The sequence below is a fragment of the Hypanus sabinus genome, chromosome 2, assembly GCF_030144855.1.
Source record: "Hypanus sabinus isolate sHypSab1 chromosome 2, sHypSab1.hap1, whole genome shotgun sequence".
In the NCBI taxonomy this organism is placed as follows: Eukaryota; Metazoa; Chordata; class Chondrichthyes; order Myliobatiformes; family Dasyatidae; genus Hypanus; species Hypanus sabinus.
Genome location: NC_082707.1, coordinates 43,919,486 through 43,937,271, shown reverse-complemented (window position 1 = coordinate 43,937,271; position 17,786 = coordinate 43,919,486). Strand labels below are relative to the sequence as shown.

The following is a 17,786-nucleotide window of genomic DNA, read 5'->3' as shown; positions in this document are numbered from 1 at the left end:
GTAAAAATTTTAACACTGATTCTGTTAAAAGTAATGATGGTTCATAAAGTTTATTTTCTTGTGTTATTGAAAGCGTTACTGGACAGTTTGTGTTGAAGTGTATTTAAAGCCAGTTGATGGTGTACGTAGATTCTGACTGTATGTTGTACGTTAATGAGACTTTAATATAGTTTGTTGTAGTTCTACTTTTGCAAGTGTTTATGATGTAAATGTGATGTCAAGAAGGAAACAAATACTGTATATATTTTGTATTGTTTTATCAACAGTTTTCACCATATGTTAATATAATAATAGACAATAGGTGCAGAAGTAGACCATTCGGCCCCTCGAGCTGCTGTTAATGTGGAAGAGTGAACAGTAAACGGTTAATCTTACTGGGACCATGCCTCATTGACTATGGTTTACTTCGGTGTTTAGTTCAGAGTTCTTACACCTGAATGAGAACACTACAATGCCAGTCCACCACAATTCAATTCAGTTTTCCCTGATGTAAAATGTTTCAAACTCATGGAATAAAATAGCTCCAGAATAATTACTACACATAGAAATGAAGAGAGACTGCTTATCAGCATCAGTATTGAACTCACCTGTGCTACTACTACTGCCTCCACCACCTCTCCTTTTATCTTGCTTAGATAGCAGCTGCTGTTGTACTCTTAAATGCTGTTGATGCTCTTCTATTTGTGCTTCTCTGTGTATCTGTTCTAATGTCTTGGGTCCCTGATCACCTCTTCGAGGTACCCAGTTATTCTGCAAATAAACAATTCAATAACATTATTTAATAATAACATTATTTTCCACCGCAGTACCCAAAACATCTACAGTCAATTATTTAAATCAATGCATTCTAGCATCAGAGGAAACATGTCGATTCAATTATACATTGGAAATACTGCTGTACAGAAATGTTATAGGCTAAATGGCTTTTTGTTGGCTGTGTTGTCCAAAACCAAATAATTGCAGACATTGAGAAGCTGACACTAACTAGATCAGAAAAATTTTCATAACCATAGAGAGACTTTGAAATAGATTTACTATAGCACTGATCTGCCAGATAAAACTACTGCCTTATGAAATACTGCAGGAAAAAAAAATCCAAATGGAGGTTTTTGTTTACACAAGTTACAGATCATTTACCATCTTTTTAAAAAAATTAACTCACTTGTCGCAGATCAATTACATCTTGTACCATAAAGCGAATCCTAGATGAAGTTTTCCTTTCTTTGATAATTTTTTCCATTTGGTTAAAATACTGATCCATTCTAGGCTATAAAATACAAAAAGGTAATATTTTCTGCATAAAACAGCCAAATACATCTACACCAAATCATGCCTTTTCCACCATGCATTTAAGTAAAATTTCTTAAACTTACTTTGGCTTTTTCAAAATCCAAATCTTTGCCTATCGTAGTTAACAACCTACATAGGCACTCTAGTGATTCCTCATCGTGATTCTTTAGCAGCTTCACTATACAGTCATGCATAATAGGTTCTGTCAACATTTTTAGTTTGAAGAGTTCACCAATAAACTTGATATTGCCTAGTGACCGTCGCCTGCCTTTATCTCTGGCATCCTTTAGCTCCTCTTGGAGACGAGTTTTCTCTTCAGACTGAAATGGAGAATTAAAGGCAATTTTAGAGGGCAATAGAAACTCAGTGTAGAAACAGAAGACTGTCGGGTAATAGAAGTGAGGAACTAAGAACCACAAAACTGTAGTGGCACAGCAATTAATTAGATTGTTAATCCAGAGATTTAGGAAATCTAATAAATCTAAACATAATAAATTAAACAAAAACAGTGATGTTAAAGCAATGAAGTAATAAGTCATGACTGAACAACTGGATTGTTTTTTTTAACATCTCAGCTGATTTAATCACACCCCTTGGGACCAATATCTAAGACCATAAGACATGGCAGCAGATTTAAGCCACTTAGCCCTTCGTCTGCTTAGCCATTCCATCATGGCTGATTATTCCTCTCCACACCATTCTCCTGGCTTCTCCCCGTAACTTTTGCTGCCCTGACTAACCAAGACCCAATCAATCTCCACTTTAATATACTCAATTACTTGACCTCCTCTGTTGTTTGTGGCAATGAATTCCATGGATTCACCACCTTCCGGCTAAAAAAATACCTTTTCTTTCCTGTTCTAAATCACTCTATTCTGAGCCTGTGCCCTCTGATCCTAGATTCCTCCAATATAGGAAACATCCTCTTCACATCCACTCCATCCAGGCCATTCAATATTCGATAGGTTTCAATAAGAACTCATACCCTCATTTTTATAAACCAGTGAGTACAGACCCAGAGCCAAAAGCTCCTCGTACATTAATCCTTTTATTCTCAGAATCATTCTCCTGAATATCTTCTGGATCCTCTCCAATGCCAACACATAAGGGACCCAAGACTACTCACACTACAGTGCAGTCTGACCAATGTTTTCTGAAGCCTCAACATCGCATTCTTGCTCTAATATTCTAATCCTCTTGAAATGAGTGCTAACGTTGCATTTGCCTTCCTTACCACTGACTCAACCTGCAAGTTAACTTCCAGGTAATCTTGCATGAGAACTCCAGAATCCCTCTGCACCTCTGATTTGTGAATTTTCTCCCTATTTAGAAAATAGTCTTTGTCTTTATTCATTCTATCAAAGTGCACGACCATACACTTCATTGACCATTGTCCAAGTCCCTTTGCAGACTCTCTGCTTCCTTAATACCACCTGTCACTCTACCCACCTTTATTTTGTCTGCAAATGGCCAGAAAGTTGTCAATTCTATTATCCCAAACAGTTGGCATATAACATGATAAGAAGCAGTCTCTATACTGATCCTTGCAGAGCACTAGTCACTGGCAGTCAACCAGAATAGGCCACCTTAATTCCATCTCTTTGCCTCCTGCCAGTCTTCTTTCCATGCTGGTATGTAGCCTGTAATATCATGGGGTCATTAAGCAGCCTCATGTACAGCATATAGTCAAATGCCTTCTGAAAATCCAGGTAAACAACATCCACTGACTCTTCAGACTATCCTGCCTATTATTTTTGCAGAGTTCCAACAGGTATCACACAAGATTTCTCCTTAACAAAACCATGCTGACTTTGGATTACTTTATCACGCACCTCCAAGTACCCTGAAATCTGATCCTTGATAATAGACTCCAACAGCTCCAACTATTGAAGTTAGGCTACCTGACCTTTAATTCATTTTCTTCTCCCTCCCTTGAAAGAGTGGAGTGACATTTGTAATTTTCTAGTCCTCTGAAACCATTCCAGAACCAAGTGATTCCTGAAAGATCAATACTAATGCCTCCACAACATCTAAAGCTACTTTTTTCAGAACCCTGGGGTGTAGCCCAAAGCTCACCTGCCTTTCCTAAAAATACTCCTTGCATTGAAACATACACAACTCAGACCACTATTCAAATTTCAAGGTTGTAGATGGTGACATATATACTTTGATAATAAATTACTTTAAACCATGCTCAATCTTCCAATTCCAAACTGCATGTAGGCTTAAAAACATCATGTAGGCCCTACAGTCCTCCACTATCTGCTCTGGGGCTCTAGTTCCCAGCTCCCTGAAACCCCACAAAGATATTAATTATCCTCCAGTTCAGATGCAAACCATCCATTCTGTACAGGTCCCACTTTCATTGGAAGAGCACCCAATGATGCAAAAATCTGAAGTCCTCCCTCCAGCTCCATCTCCTTAGCCACATGTGACAAGATTCCCAATGGTAGACTCATTTATAAAGTCAGGAGGCACAGGATCCAGGGAAACTTGGCTGTGTGGATTCAGAATTGGCTTACTCAAAGACAAAGTTTGGTAGTAGATAGTCACTGACTAGTGGTGCTCTGCAGTGACATTTAAGAGACTCTTAGATATGCATGCAGATAAAAAAAAAGGGTGGTTATGTGGAAGGGAAGAGTTAGATGGATCTTGAAGTTAAAAGGTGGGCACAACAACTTGGGCTGAAGGGTTTGTACCATGCTGGAATTTGTATTTTGAACAATTTGGCAGACAATGTCAGGGTGAACAAAACACATGTAAAAATCACTCTTTAAAACCACTCAGATAAAAATAACTTCATCAGCAGAGCAAAAAATGCTGAACACTTTCCATCAAGTGTCACCAATGTTAAATGACACTTATGCTTTCTTGCATCAACCAAAGAAATGAGAGACACAATGAACTTCATTTACATCTAAAATAATGTTAAGAATAAATTACCTAGATACTAGTCAAAGACCTCTAAAACAGGAAAAGGTGTAAGTAAAACTCTAATAACTCAGACAAAAAGCCTACATCTCAACCATGTTTAGAGTTGAGAAGCTCCAAGATAACCAGAAGACAGCTATATTTAAAAAGGCAATGACAGGAGTGCAGCACTATTTATAACCAACAAAAAAAGCCCTGTACTACCTATGAAACCATCTTACAAGTAGTACTGAGTGAATGCTAACAACAGGATCAGTGACAACTACTAACTCCAGTTCCCTCAAAGCTCACATGAAATAATCACATTTTAAGGGATTAGAAGCTGTCAATTCCCTAATAAATTTGAAAATAGAAGGAATAGAAGAAATCATTGCTAGAAAGTATGGCTCATTTCTCTGCAAGTTTTGTGGCACCTTACACCAAATCACCTAATGAAACAATATTAACAGTCATACTACTCTATTGACTACAGTACTTCCTCAATTTATATATTAACCATATAAACAATTAAGAACCGTAGAATAAATGCAGCATTCTATACTTGGATTTTGGAGGTTACTATCAAAATACACCAGTTTTTGAGGACTGCTGAGATGGCATTCTTGTCTAAACTGCATCCCCCATAATGTGAAGTGACTCTCAGCTTTAGCACAGCAGTCAAGAATCATATCATATGATTGCATGTTGCTACATGAATGGAGATGGCTAAAGCAAAAGCCTTGTTGGTGTCACAGATCCCGATTTGTTACCTGATCATTTGATCACACTGGATAGCTTGGGTGAAATGAATCAGATCCTTAATATGGCTTACACTATCCTATTTCATTAGTGCAAAGCAAAGTAATCAGACCTATCTTGTTTACTTTGTGCTTGAATAATGTTCAACTTTTTCAAATAATGTTCACTGAGTTTGCATGATACTTCTGAATAAATGGTGAAATTTTGGTTATTCTTTGCTTAGTGAGTACAACTTAAACTATATAAGAAAAATGGAAGTTTGAGAATGAATGAAAAGAAATAACTTCAAATGAAGTAGCTTTATCAGTTGTATTCCACATCCATTCAAGTTTGCGTCATTTCAATACGATGCTATTACCAGCACAACTGGTCAAAGTGAAAAAGTGTAAGTAAGGAGCCATGTACACAGAAGTATACAATCAAGCAGACTGGCAGCCGGAGAAATATATTGTCAAAAAGCCACTTTAAACACTTGCGATTTTGTAAAAAAGGAAAAAGTTCAATTGGAAACAGCCATTTCTAGGGACATAAGTAAGAGAACAGGTGGAATCAAGAGGAAAGAGAACCCTGTCATTGCAGCGTTACAACACACTGATCTTGATGTGAGACTGCATGTTCAGGGTTGGGGTGAGAGAGGGGCATATCCACAAGTGAGAGATAGGTCATTAGGAAAGAGGGCAATGAAGGGGGAGCATTATGTACAAAGGGTGAAATACGAATGTGATGTTGCTATGGAGACCAATGGTGAAAAGCAATTAAGATAATCTTGTTTTCAAATTACATTTGGTAAACAGCAAATGTGGAAATAAAAGCAAGAAAACCATGATTTATACTTCTGTGTATGGGCTACACGACTTTTACTTTTGCGGAGGGCTCTAAGACGTAGCGAGCATGCGCTGGTGTGTGCCAAAACACCAGTTGGCGGTGGGGTTTCTATGTCACTGTGTTGAGTTTCTGGAGAGAAATGGACTAGGAAATGCATTTCAAACATTTTCACATGTCGGCAGGTAGATTTGACGATTTGGTTCCATCTATTTTGCATCGGTGTACAGCCATGCAGAGAAGAAGCAACCTGAAATGTGTAGGGGGAAATGCGATACTACAAAGCGGACCAATCACAGTTGCTGCAGTCTGCATCGCTGCAACGCACAAGTTACTTCTTTGGGGAGGTGCATGTCACCCTACGGCGTAGATGCAACGCAGAAGTATAAAACAGTAGCTTGGTTAAAAAGCAACTGCTTATAAAGCCTGGTTGTTTAATGCAGTAAGCTGTTAAAAACAGTACAGGAGAATTGGGGACAGAATTCCTTTAGCCTTGGTAAAGTAGGAATGAATGGGACTACTACATAGTTATTAACAAACTATACAACAGAATGAACAAATGGCTCTATAAAGATTTTGCTTGTGCCCAAAGCTTGAACACATGCATACAATTCAAGGTTGCAAAAACTGAATTGGTGACAAATCAGAGAACATGCCTGGAGGACAATGTATTTACATACAAGGAAAACTGAGAATTTAAATTTATGGAAATAAAGTTGGCATCTAAGGAACTAATGAGCATCGAGCAAATTAATCATTTATTATCTGCAAACATTGATATTTTACCTTTTGAAGGGATTAACAGAATGTACAATTGACAAGCTATGGGCAATTAACTTTGTTCTATGAACATATCATCAACACTGCACTACTAGATCAAAACCATATTACACATCCTAAGTAATGCACAAGCAAACAGAATTAATATGGGTCGCAATCCAAACCAAAAATTTTTTGAAGTTCATTACCATAGCTGCAGCATCAATTTCCTTCTGTTTTTTGTCTATTACAGCATCATCATCTTTATCTTTTTCAAACTCCTTCTGACATCTGTTTAAGAGCAACTTACGGAAATTTACAGTTGCACCAGGTTTGTCAGGGATCGGTACTTTCAACTGTTGAAAATGCAAATGAGAAAAGAAAATCCAGTAAGAAACCAACATTTTAAATTACAACACCATGTACTCTTAACTTTGCAAATTCCACGTTCAATACAACTGGCCTTTGAAAAAAGACAAAAATCACCCTCTACATAAAATACAACATCCAGTGAACTGAAATATTAACCTATCATTGGATTTATTTTTGCCCTTCAATAATGGTCATTTAACAATAAACAGAAATGTATTAACAGTTCTACAGATCAAAATTTGGGTGCCACAGTATTACAATGGTTAGCTTGAGGCCATTACAGCTTGGGATACTAGAGCTTCAAGCTCAATTCCGACATCCTCTGTAAACAAGTTTATACGTTCCTTCCCATGTGCCTGTGTGCACAGGGTGCACAGGTTTCCTCCTACAGTCCAAATCCATGCCGGTTAGTAGGTTAAATGGTTATGAAAATTATCCTCTGATTAAACTAGGGTTAAGATGATTGGGTTGCTAAGTGGGGTGGCATGGCTTGGTGGACCAGAAGGGCCTGTTATGCACTGTATCTAAAACAAATAAAAGCAGCTTCACTCAGTATTTTTAGAACAATTCACACAAATTGCTTGTAATTCAACTGAAGAAATTATTGAATCCATTAAAGATGTGCTTAAAACACAGGCGTAAATACTTGGCAGCTGAAGAATAATATGTATTAATCACAGCAAAGGTTTCAGCTACTACACAGATTAAAGTGCTTTCAAATTTCCTCTGGTTACACTCATATTCCTAAATATTAAAAGGGTACTTACAGTAGTAAGACAGCGGCACATGTTGGCATAGGCAACAGAGAAGTTTGGTTCTGAGATTGCTTTTTCAAACACCAGATCAATAACACCTTTTAGCCTTTCTTCATTATCAATTGTCAATTCTGCAACTTGTTTCATCAACTGCTGGAACATCTGTGGTGTCAGCTTATTCAAAATACTGCGGACCTTACGGAACAGCTCCTAAACAACAAAAACAATTTTAGATTCCTCTAGCTAAACAATCACAGGAACAAATGCCACACTTTTTGTGTATACAATTTTTATATTTGCATTCATTAATCAATCTATATATAATGATCTGTTCAAGTGCTTGATGGTGAGGAGGGTGTATGGGGTGTGATTCAGCTAGCAACTTGTAATCCAAGGAAAACTTCAAAATAGAATGAAGACTTAGTTTGCACTTGATGTTATAGCAAACAGGTGTTTCTTTAAGTGAGGAATTAGGGCTAGGAGGTAGGTGATTCATCATTAGCTACTCTTGTATCACTTCAGGAAGAAAGCGACAAGAGCAAGTCACAAAGCAACTCAATGTGATAAAATGTTCGTCAGAAAGGGATCTACTTTCATTAAAGCAAGCTCAAGGAGAATTTCAATTATGGTAGAAAGTAAACCCAATCATACACAAGATAGGTAAAAGTATTTTCACCCATAAGCTTAATAAAACACATCTTGCTTTAAGTATCATTTAGCTGTCAATTACAGAACTGCAGTGTTAGTTAAACAATAGATTCAGAACATCCTACTTCTATGCCAAATCTTGCTTACAAAATGTAATGTGATTCCCTCAATGCCACATACACAATTTAAAACAAAGGTTAATGGCAGTCACTTGGAAATCAACATGCTGTTTTACTCTGAATCCATTTTCAAGACTGCAATACTATGTGGTAAGGATCACATTAATATTTCAAGGGCCCACCCTGAGTTGCTTCTAACTCTTTATAGCTACCAAAATGGAACAAAGGCACAATACAGGTAGTCCCGGGTTACGTACGAGTTCCATTCCTGAGTCCATCTTTAAGTCCAATTTGTACGCAAGTCAGAACAAGTACATCCGGTATTATTTAGCGTCAGTTCGTCAAATGTTTGTCTTAGTATACAGTATACATTTTACCTTTCTATGCATATAAAACACTTAAGAAATGTATGTATTCCAATAATTAAACCACTGTGCTGCTTAGTAATAGTTGTAGCTTTCATCGGGGCAGGGCATTCCACATGCTCCATTATTCTCACTTTATCCGTTAAAATTGTCCCGATCGTTAACTGACTATAGTCTAACGATTTTCCAATGACTGATGAAGTTACACTTCTTTCCAAACGCTTTATTATTTCCACTTTATTTTCAATCACGATCGCTTCCCGTCAATGGAACAGAAACACTGCGGGCGGCGGGTCCCGAGCTGCGCCGGCTCCCGAGATCCGCTGGGTCCTTAGTACCACCGTACTGAGACAGGCTAAATGAGACAAGTGGGGGCTGTGCTGGGTTTGGGTACTTGTTCCTCCACAATATTCCGCGTGGGAATTTAAACTGGAGGTGGCAGGTTTTTTTTAAACAAGGTCGAGATGCGAGCTCGACATCAACCTGGCACAGATGGTACGGGAGTCACTGGATCAACATCAACCCGGCACTGGAGCGGTCTGTCACTGGATTGAACTCATTGATCTCACTGCGCCACCAGCTGACCGGAATGGGGGGAGGGGCGGGGTCAGGGCAAATCTTACTAAGAAAAACTTAAGCCAAATACAAAGTTAAACACTCAACACAATGTCAATGGCAACGACTTAAAATGACGTACAGCGTCGCGATCCGACTTAAAATGGCCGGCAGCATTCTCCTTCCTTGGTTCATAAGTATGAGTTGCCAGTAAGTTGGGGCATTCATAACCTGGGGACTACCTGTATTGCCAAATATCCAATCAAACAAATGGAGTTTATTTTTGTAAGAATAGCTAGGCAAAATGAGAGGAAATATTAATGCCGCAATTATCTGGCAGCAGTTACAGATCCAATCAGCAGAACAAGCAAAACTTCTCCCACCACATCGCAAATCAGCATAATCATGCTCCCCAAAATCAGGGAGTTGAATTAGAAAGCTGATCAACTCAGAGCATCTCCCAAACAGTCAAAGCCTGCCATTTGGCTGCTTTAAAAATATTTTGTAATTATTAAAATTCATGTTCACCAGATAATAAATTGAGGATCAGAGGGAAAATCAACATCTAATACAAAATCTAAAAGTTCTGAAGTAGAATGTCAATAATTTTTGAAATGGTTACCTGTGTTTTTATCATCTCTGGGTCATCCTCATCAGGTTGTTTCTTCACTGAAGGTTTCCAAGCATGTTCTGCCTTCTTAAGTTGTATGTCATCGTTTAGGGATACAGTTGCAATAATTTTACGAGGTTCTTTTCTCTGGCCTGGCTGAGATCTTCGTGGGCCTACACCTGAAAGCTATAAAAGAATTGAAAATGCACACAACTGGTCTTTGAGGGAAATTGCTTCTTATGTGTTAGCACTGAACTATTAATTTAATTCAGATACATAATAGAAGGAATTCTGAACTACAAAAAAATTAACAAATAAAATTGTTAAGACATCATTTGAGTCCAGCAATTTAGAATACATGAAATACTCCATATCAATTAGCAGATGTTTCAATATATTTGGCTTCTCAGAAGTTTGGACTATGATTAACCTCACAGTGCTCGACAGTACTTATTTAGCATTCAGCCCAAATGAGGACAGGGAACAAATAAGCAATTTTGCCATTGTGTTTTGGAAATAACTTACATCAAGTGCCTTTTGGTTCAGGAGGATGTGAGGCAAGAAAGAACTAAAAACCTCAAGCTCACAGTACAATATTAAGAAATTCCAACTTATAATAGTGTAACATGTTACACTATTATGAGGATGATAGATCAAAACTTGTCAGAGATTCTAGTAATGGATGAGAGGTTATAAATATGGATGTGTTAAATGAAATTTCTCCTAGCTTCAGTTTTCAACTCCAGTAATGCTTTACTGGAGTAAACATCAAATATTACTCCAGTAATTGCTTTTCAAGATGAAAGCAATAACGATGTGAAAACCTAAAACAGAACTAAGCCAGCTTCTAAATACACAGAAATACAGAAGCTGGAGATACAGTTGGTAGCCATTCACTAAAAAGTGTTATGTACAATTCTTCGTAAGGTACTACATTGAATCTTTATGCTTTAAAGATATAATAAACACAAACACCTGACTATCAATAAAAACTATTAGTTAGAAAAGGGATTGTTCAGGGAACTAAAAGTAAACTAATCACCAGAAGCTGATGATTTGCTTTCCAAGCTTCTTGACAGAAGACTGCAAAAGATTACTACAAATGATGATTGTCCACAATTCTCTAGGTTTTAAGTTTAGCCTGTAAAGATTTGAAGGCATCAAATCTAATTATGCAGAAAAGAGAAAATGGAAATAGTTGGTCTAATTCAGTTGCCAAACCACACAAATTCATATTAAATGTGCAATAAGGAACTAAAAAAATCACAAAAATTGACAGACAAAACATACACAGCAGAGTACAGAGCAAACGGGATATTGTCCAACCTCCCTTTGCAGTAAAGGCCTACTTGAAGCAATGTCTTGTTGTAATTGTACAGGGCTTTGACAAGACCCTAGTATGTGTACTGCGCAGAATTCAGATCTCTACACCCATGCATTCAGAAGTTTTGGTGACTTTGTTAGATCAAAGCTAAAGATACTAAGACTGACAATAAACATAATTTTCTCTTCCTTGGGAGTTTAAAAAATAACAACAGCAATTTAGAACTATGATGGAATAGGAAGACATTTTTATATGCTCAAGGTGATTTAAAGAGTACTCCAATCTTTGTATACTCAAATTTAAAAGATCTAATTGGGATATGAAAGTTCAGGATTTACCATGATCTTATTGAATGGATAAGAGGAATTGTGCAGCTTACTCCCATCTCTGTTTTCAGAGGTTAAGTCTTCCACTCTTTACAGTTCTTTTTAGTTAAACACAAGTTAGTAATATTAACATTTTTACTAAAGGTTATCAGCTTCAAAGCATAAAACTTCTCAAAAGTGAAGCTCTGACATTAACAGGAACACCATAAAGCTTTGAATGGTTAGCTACTGTACTTTCAAGCTGTATGCTTTCATAAAACATTCAGTACTATGAAGAATTCTCATTAGTTATACCAAACGGCAGTTTTTCAAATTTGCCACAAGTGCTTGAGCTTAAATACTGAAATATTAGCAACCTTTGCAGGAATGTTACCACCTTCAAATATCTGATGTTAACACTGACTGATCATAGTCTCAGAAGCTTAACTTACTGGTCCTCTTCCAATTGGCTGTCGTCCTATTTGTGCGAAGGATGGAGTGAAGTCTGGCCCACAGTTTATACCCACTAGTCGGCTTGGCTCAAGAGGACGAAGTGGTGTCTTGTTCGCCTGTATAATCAAAACACCAAATAAATACTCAATAAAGTGGAATCTAGCTTAAGCCACCCATGCAAAGCCAAGATCAATCACCTACAGATAACCCTGTGTTTTACAACACAAATTTTGCAATTTCACACATTGACTGCAAAGAGTCAAAAGACAAGGGAAATTTACACTTACTACACAGGAGATGCCCAAAGTTGTTTCAAACATTTTTCATGTCAAGTCAGCAGTCTGTTAGCAAAACGTGCTACCAACATTTTTATATACATTTGTCATGGTATGTGATTATATACATGCTACACAAAATGGCAGGTAACACTTTTTTGACCTCACATGAATAATATTCTGATATGTGCTGCTGGAGAGTTTAGAAACCACATCCCCTCTCATTTCGACCTTCAATGATTATCTGTTCCTTTTGCTCCTTCCAGATTATACCTATACCCTCTGCCCCCAAGCTTAATCACCTCTCTCAATCCCTACTTTTCCAACTATCTGCCCTGCATCTCTAGTCTCCAACCATAAGCTGGATGCCTCTGAACAAGCTACCCTTTTAGCATTCTTTAGACAGGGAATAAATTAATGTTTGGAGAATAGAGCTGTTGCATTTTGAAGTGTTATAATATTTTTCTATTTTAAAAATGCAGGATAAACTCAATACTCTATTTCAAATTGACCTAGACAAAGGCAAAAGATCCTCGTTTTATTTGAATGTGGAGGTTGAAAGAAAGATGGAGGAATGACATTACTCACCACAGACAGAGTATTCCTCATTCTTTGAGAGAAGCTCAACCTCCACATACAAAGATCCTTTCCTGTCTACTGCTCATTTTCATTCTGACCTGGAGTGGTTTAGAACCATTTTATTTGGCCTGTTTTCATTTTGCTTGATAATACCTTCCTTGCTAGAATGTTATAGTATGTCAACTAACCTTCAAAAAAAGGAACCCAATAAAAAATTAAGTGACAAAGTAACAAGAGCAAGATCAAATGATTTGTTCCTCAAGGTAAATATGATAAAATGCATTCTTGTACTACTTAGTCTATCAGAAAGACTGCTTTTTTAATATAAAAAATTGATAAAAGTGGGACAGTGGTCCAAAAGTGAAATAATCTTGGAGAGCATGCAATAAGTACTGATGGATTATTAGGTACTTTCTTCAAGAAAACTGACGTTGAAGAAAGGAATAGGATAAAGAAATACTATTTAGAAAAAAAATATCAGATTACAATGTGTAGCTTGAACCAAACACATGCAGAATAGCAATTAAAAACATTGCAGACCACATCTGACTCCAGTTACTCGGAATTGAAGTGAAATTAGAAAGTACAGAACAACGTGGCTCCAATTTGAAACAAGCTGTTGTTGGTAACTAGGATGGGGACCTCAAAAGTTGCTACTGACCTTCAATCCATCAAGGAAACTGAAAGGTTGAATAGGTTAGAACTTTATTCCCTGTAGAGGAGGGGAAATTTGATAAACATTATGAGGGGTATATTTCGGGTAAGCAGGCTTTTTCCACTAAGGTTGAGTGAGACAAGTACTAGAGGTTATGGGTTAAAGGTGCAGGGTGAAATGTTTAAAGAGAACATGAGGGAGAATTTCTTCACTCAGAGGGTGCTGAGAGTGTAGATAAGTGTGGACGAGATGCCAGCGGAGGTAGATGGGGTTGGATAAGTACATGGATAGGAGGGGTATGGAGGGCTATGATCCAGGGCAGAATAGCTGGGCATAGGCTAAATGGGCCAAAGACCCTGTATCTGTGCTGTAGTCTTCTATAACTAAATAATGCTATTACAGGATAGAAGACAATTTAAACACTGCATTATAAAACACAGGGGATAAACCTGGTAAATGCAGACCATTATTTTTATTGTAAAACGATTAGAAAACACTTAAGGACAAAATTAATTGTTACTTGAAAAAATATGGTCAAGCACAGCTAATGCTTATTAAAATATCCAGCTGGTTAGGGTAAGATAGCACATAAAAATCTCAAGATCTTTGGAATGGCATTTTCCAGGAAGGAAAATAGGTATTCAGACCAGATCAATTAGCAGTCGGCAAAAAAAAACTGACATCAGAGAACTACTTCTATGTTCTACAATTTTGGAAACAGAAACCATAAATTTGAAATTACTGCTTAATGCCATGCGATAGTTCACAGGCAGGACAGCATAAGACAATAAGGACAGATAATTTACTGAAATGGGAGAAGCATTTCAAATGTAAAGTAATTGGGTAAAGCCAATATGATGAGCTTGATGGTATAGTTAAATGATACAATTATCAGAGACGACACATGATTAGAAAATTTTCTGGATACATATTTACAAACTCTTTAACTCTTAAAGTATGCTGCACAACAGTCCATCTTTTGGTCTTTGATATGCTAAAATTGTTTCTTGAGAATTCAGCTGGAATTAGTTATTTTGAGAAATGGGGAAAATCTGAATTATTCTATTTAAAAGCTAAGCAGATATTGAAAATGGTGGATGAGAGGAATTCCACAGATGGACTAATTAGCTTTGAAGTATTTTTTATTTTTTATTTTTACTATAATAGAGATATAGCGCCAAACATGCCCTTTCATTTGCACTGCACCCGATTTAACCTTAGCCCAATCACGGGACAATTTACGATGACCAATTAACCTAATAACCAACCACAGTCTTTGGACTGTGGGAGGAAACTGGAGCATCCGGAGAAATCCAAGAGCAGGACGTACAAACTCCTTACAGAGGACACTGGAATTGAACTGACAACTATGGCATAATGGAAGAGAAGGTATCAATTCATGTAATGAACATGATAATATGCTTGAACAAGTTGGAGCTTCAGATTCAAAATTAAAATGCTGAAAATTTGCAACAGGTCAGGCAGCATCTGTACAGAAAGGAAGTAAATGTTTCAGATAATAACTTTTGTCAGAACTTTTATAGAAAAAGTTAAGACAGTGTTAAAGGGGAAGGACCAAATACTGAAGGAAAAAGTTGAGTTTTGAAGAGGTGAATAAAAAATGTGTCTATCAGAAGTATAATGGGTATTGAAGAATGAAATCACAAAGGAAAAACTGATAATGAAAGCTAGATACAAGGCTATAAAGCCTAATTACCTAATATCATTCAAATCAAGATCAAATGCAGAAGTTTGATATGTCTGCTTATTGTGACCCAGCAAGGCAACAGGTTCTTTGGCCCACTGAATCCACACAAGTCATCACTAATTCCATTGGAAAATGCAATGCTCTGCATTGGCCTACATAGATTCTGATTCCATGGGAACGTATGATACATAGCTAAGTACGTTTGAAAAGTAATGCAATGGATTATTCAGAAAGACTGTGGGGTGGGTGGAAATAGAACTTTTAATCAAACAGCTGGCTATATAGCAAGAGTCAATAAATAAATTAATTCACAAGCTCACCACTGCCCAACTACTCAAACCACTACTCTTAACTTAATGGCTTCTGGAAACATATCTGATGACAACTATTAAGTAGTATTCTCTGTACAAGAGAAAAAAATAAGTCTAAGCCTGGTCAACTATTCTTAGTCTCGTATCTCTCTCTGATTTGGATCACCTGAAAGAAATAACATAACGAGTTCAGCAAATTCTATCTTACTCAAAACATCCCTTCAATGTTCTCATCAATTTCAGAATTCCTTTCCTTAAAGCTGAAAAACTACAAATTGATGTACATAATCCTGAAAGAGTAGGTAGAGACTTGGATTCAAAAGAGTTTAATGATAAAAACCCAGAATGACAATGCACATATAAAGATCTTTTTTCCTAATCACCCATTGCAAGAAAAGCAGGCGCAGATATTTTGGCTGAATAGCGTGGCCATCCCATCACAACTATTGATCATCTGATCAGAGGGGTGAAATTACAAGAAACCTAATAGATCACTGGAAACACTCATGCTGTGTGAAAGAACTTAAAGGGTCTATTCCACACATTGGCTTAGATCATATGGCAATGATATGATTCAAGTACCATTAACACATAATTAGCATATACTGAATCAAAACCTCTTTTTAAAACATAAAAACAAGCTTTATTGTACTAAGCAATAGCAGCGGTTGGCTCCAGATTAATTTTGAGAACCATGCCTGAGAATTACAATTCAAGGGCATTGAATAATATAATATTAACGTCGTATTCCTTTCAGAACTGATCATCAGTACAATCCTCATCCACTTTTACCACTTCTTTGGTTTGAAAGGATGTTTCTTAAAAAAAACTATAATTCTCTGCATCAAGTAGAGATAATCCTCAAGAGATTGTTGACTTGAGCGTAGAAATCTTCTGATGTTTCTAATACTGTTACCAGGTAACTGGCATGGATTGGCATTTATTGTGATGCAGCATTAAAATGTGTTCCAGGTTAGTTTAAAATACGATTAATATGGAGAAATTATTGCATTTGATCACATCCCAGATGACAAAAAACCCCTCAATTTACCACATATGCAAAAACTCCGAAGATAGAGTATAAAGCATCAATGACATCAAGAAAGCAGATTAAAAGGGAGTAAGACTGAAATTCTTGCACACATCCAGAAAAAATATCAATGTTTACGTATCAGCCACACATATTTTGTGCTGCATTCCCACTTGTCCTTTCACTCAAATGTTTTAAGCTCAGGATGCTAAAAGGAAGGCCAAACTGAGCTGAATGGGCTATTATACTTAGTGTTAAAGAGCGGCATGAGGAGTAACAAATTTACAAATTCAAGAGACTATAGAAAAATTACATTTAAACTGTTATTTAAAAACACTTAACACAAACTACACTCATCAAGTTAACTGCATACCTTATCCAACACAACATCGCTAATTGCCGGTAGACCTTCAGGTTTCTGCATGCTAGCGAAGATGAACTGGAAACCCAAGAGAAATTCACGGTCATATTTCTTCTTATCCTCAGGGTTAAGTGGCTTCCAATTTTCTAATAGGGTAAATTACAATAGTTAAAATTGGAAATACTATTTCAGCATTAAATAACCTTGTAGTTATCTTCCATTCCTTCCTCCCCATTCCCAAAAGTCATGCAACAGCCTACATCCTTCTCAAAATGACCTGTCTAGTCAAGTTCCCTTAGTTCTAACTCCACAAGACAAAGCAATAAAATCACCCAAAACATTTGTAAACTTCACCAAATTGAAGAACATAGGAAGCCTAGAAAAACTTCCAGCATATATCAGAACCATAGTAACTAAATGTTATTTCATGAAGTACAGACAGTACAAACATTCAGCAACCTAAGTAACCTAATTAGATAACTTCATACTACAATTTGTTGTGCTCCTGGATGATCTGAAATTGTGTTATACTTACTCCTTTATTACATGGGCTTCTGGGATTTTTAATTTAGTGTCTTGCTGAAAAGTTATTTATAATAAATGAATGTATAGTAAGACATTGCTTTAGGATGTGACTGGGAAATAAAATAAAAATGAAACATACTGAAATATTATATTTGGATTCTCAGGAGTTGAGTTAATATATCTCAAGTTACAATGGCACCAAAAGAATTCTACACAAAATATATCAGACTAGTGATGTGTATATTAACTATATAAAAACAGTTACCCAAGAGAATTACATTGGAGTAAATAATGTT

At 36.8% G+C, this 17,786-nt stretch overlaps 1 protein-coding gene across 8 annotated transcripts in view; it reads right to left on the bottom strand.

Moving 5' to 3' along the window:
• eif4g1a (eukaryotic translation initiation factor 4 gamma, 1a) overlaps positions 1–17,786 on the bottom strand; it is a 98,880-nt gene that overhangs the window by 15,789 nt on the left and 65,305 nt on the right. For all 8 annotated transcript variants that reach the window (XM_059945130.1, XM_059945090.1, XM_059945108.1 and 5 more), the window contains 8 exons: positions 16,978–17,111; positions 12,046–12,162; positions 9,977–10,150; positions 7,680–7,877; positions 6,750–6,896; positions 1,374–1,610; positions 1,163–1,267; positions 588–750 (listed from right to left, as the gene is read on the bottom strand). In XM_059945130.1, coding sequence (XP_059801113.1) covers positions 588–750; positions 1,163–1,267; positions 1,374–1,610; positions 6,750–6,896; positions 7,680–7,877; positions 9,977–10,150; positions 12,046–12,162; positions 16,978–17,111 — 1,275 coding nt within the window. The remainder of the gene's footprint in view (positions 1–587; positions 751–1,162; positions 1,268–1,373; positions 1,611–6,749; positions 6,897–7,679; positions 7,878–9,976; positions 10,151–12,045; positions 12,163–16,977; positions 17,112–17,786) is intronic.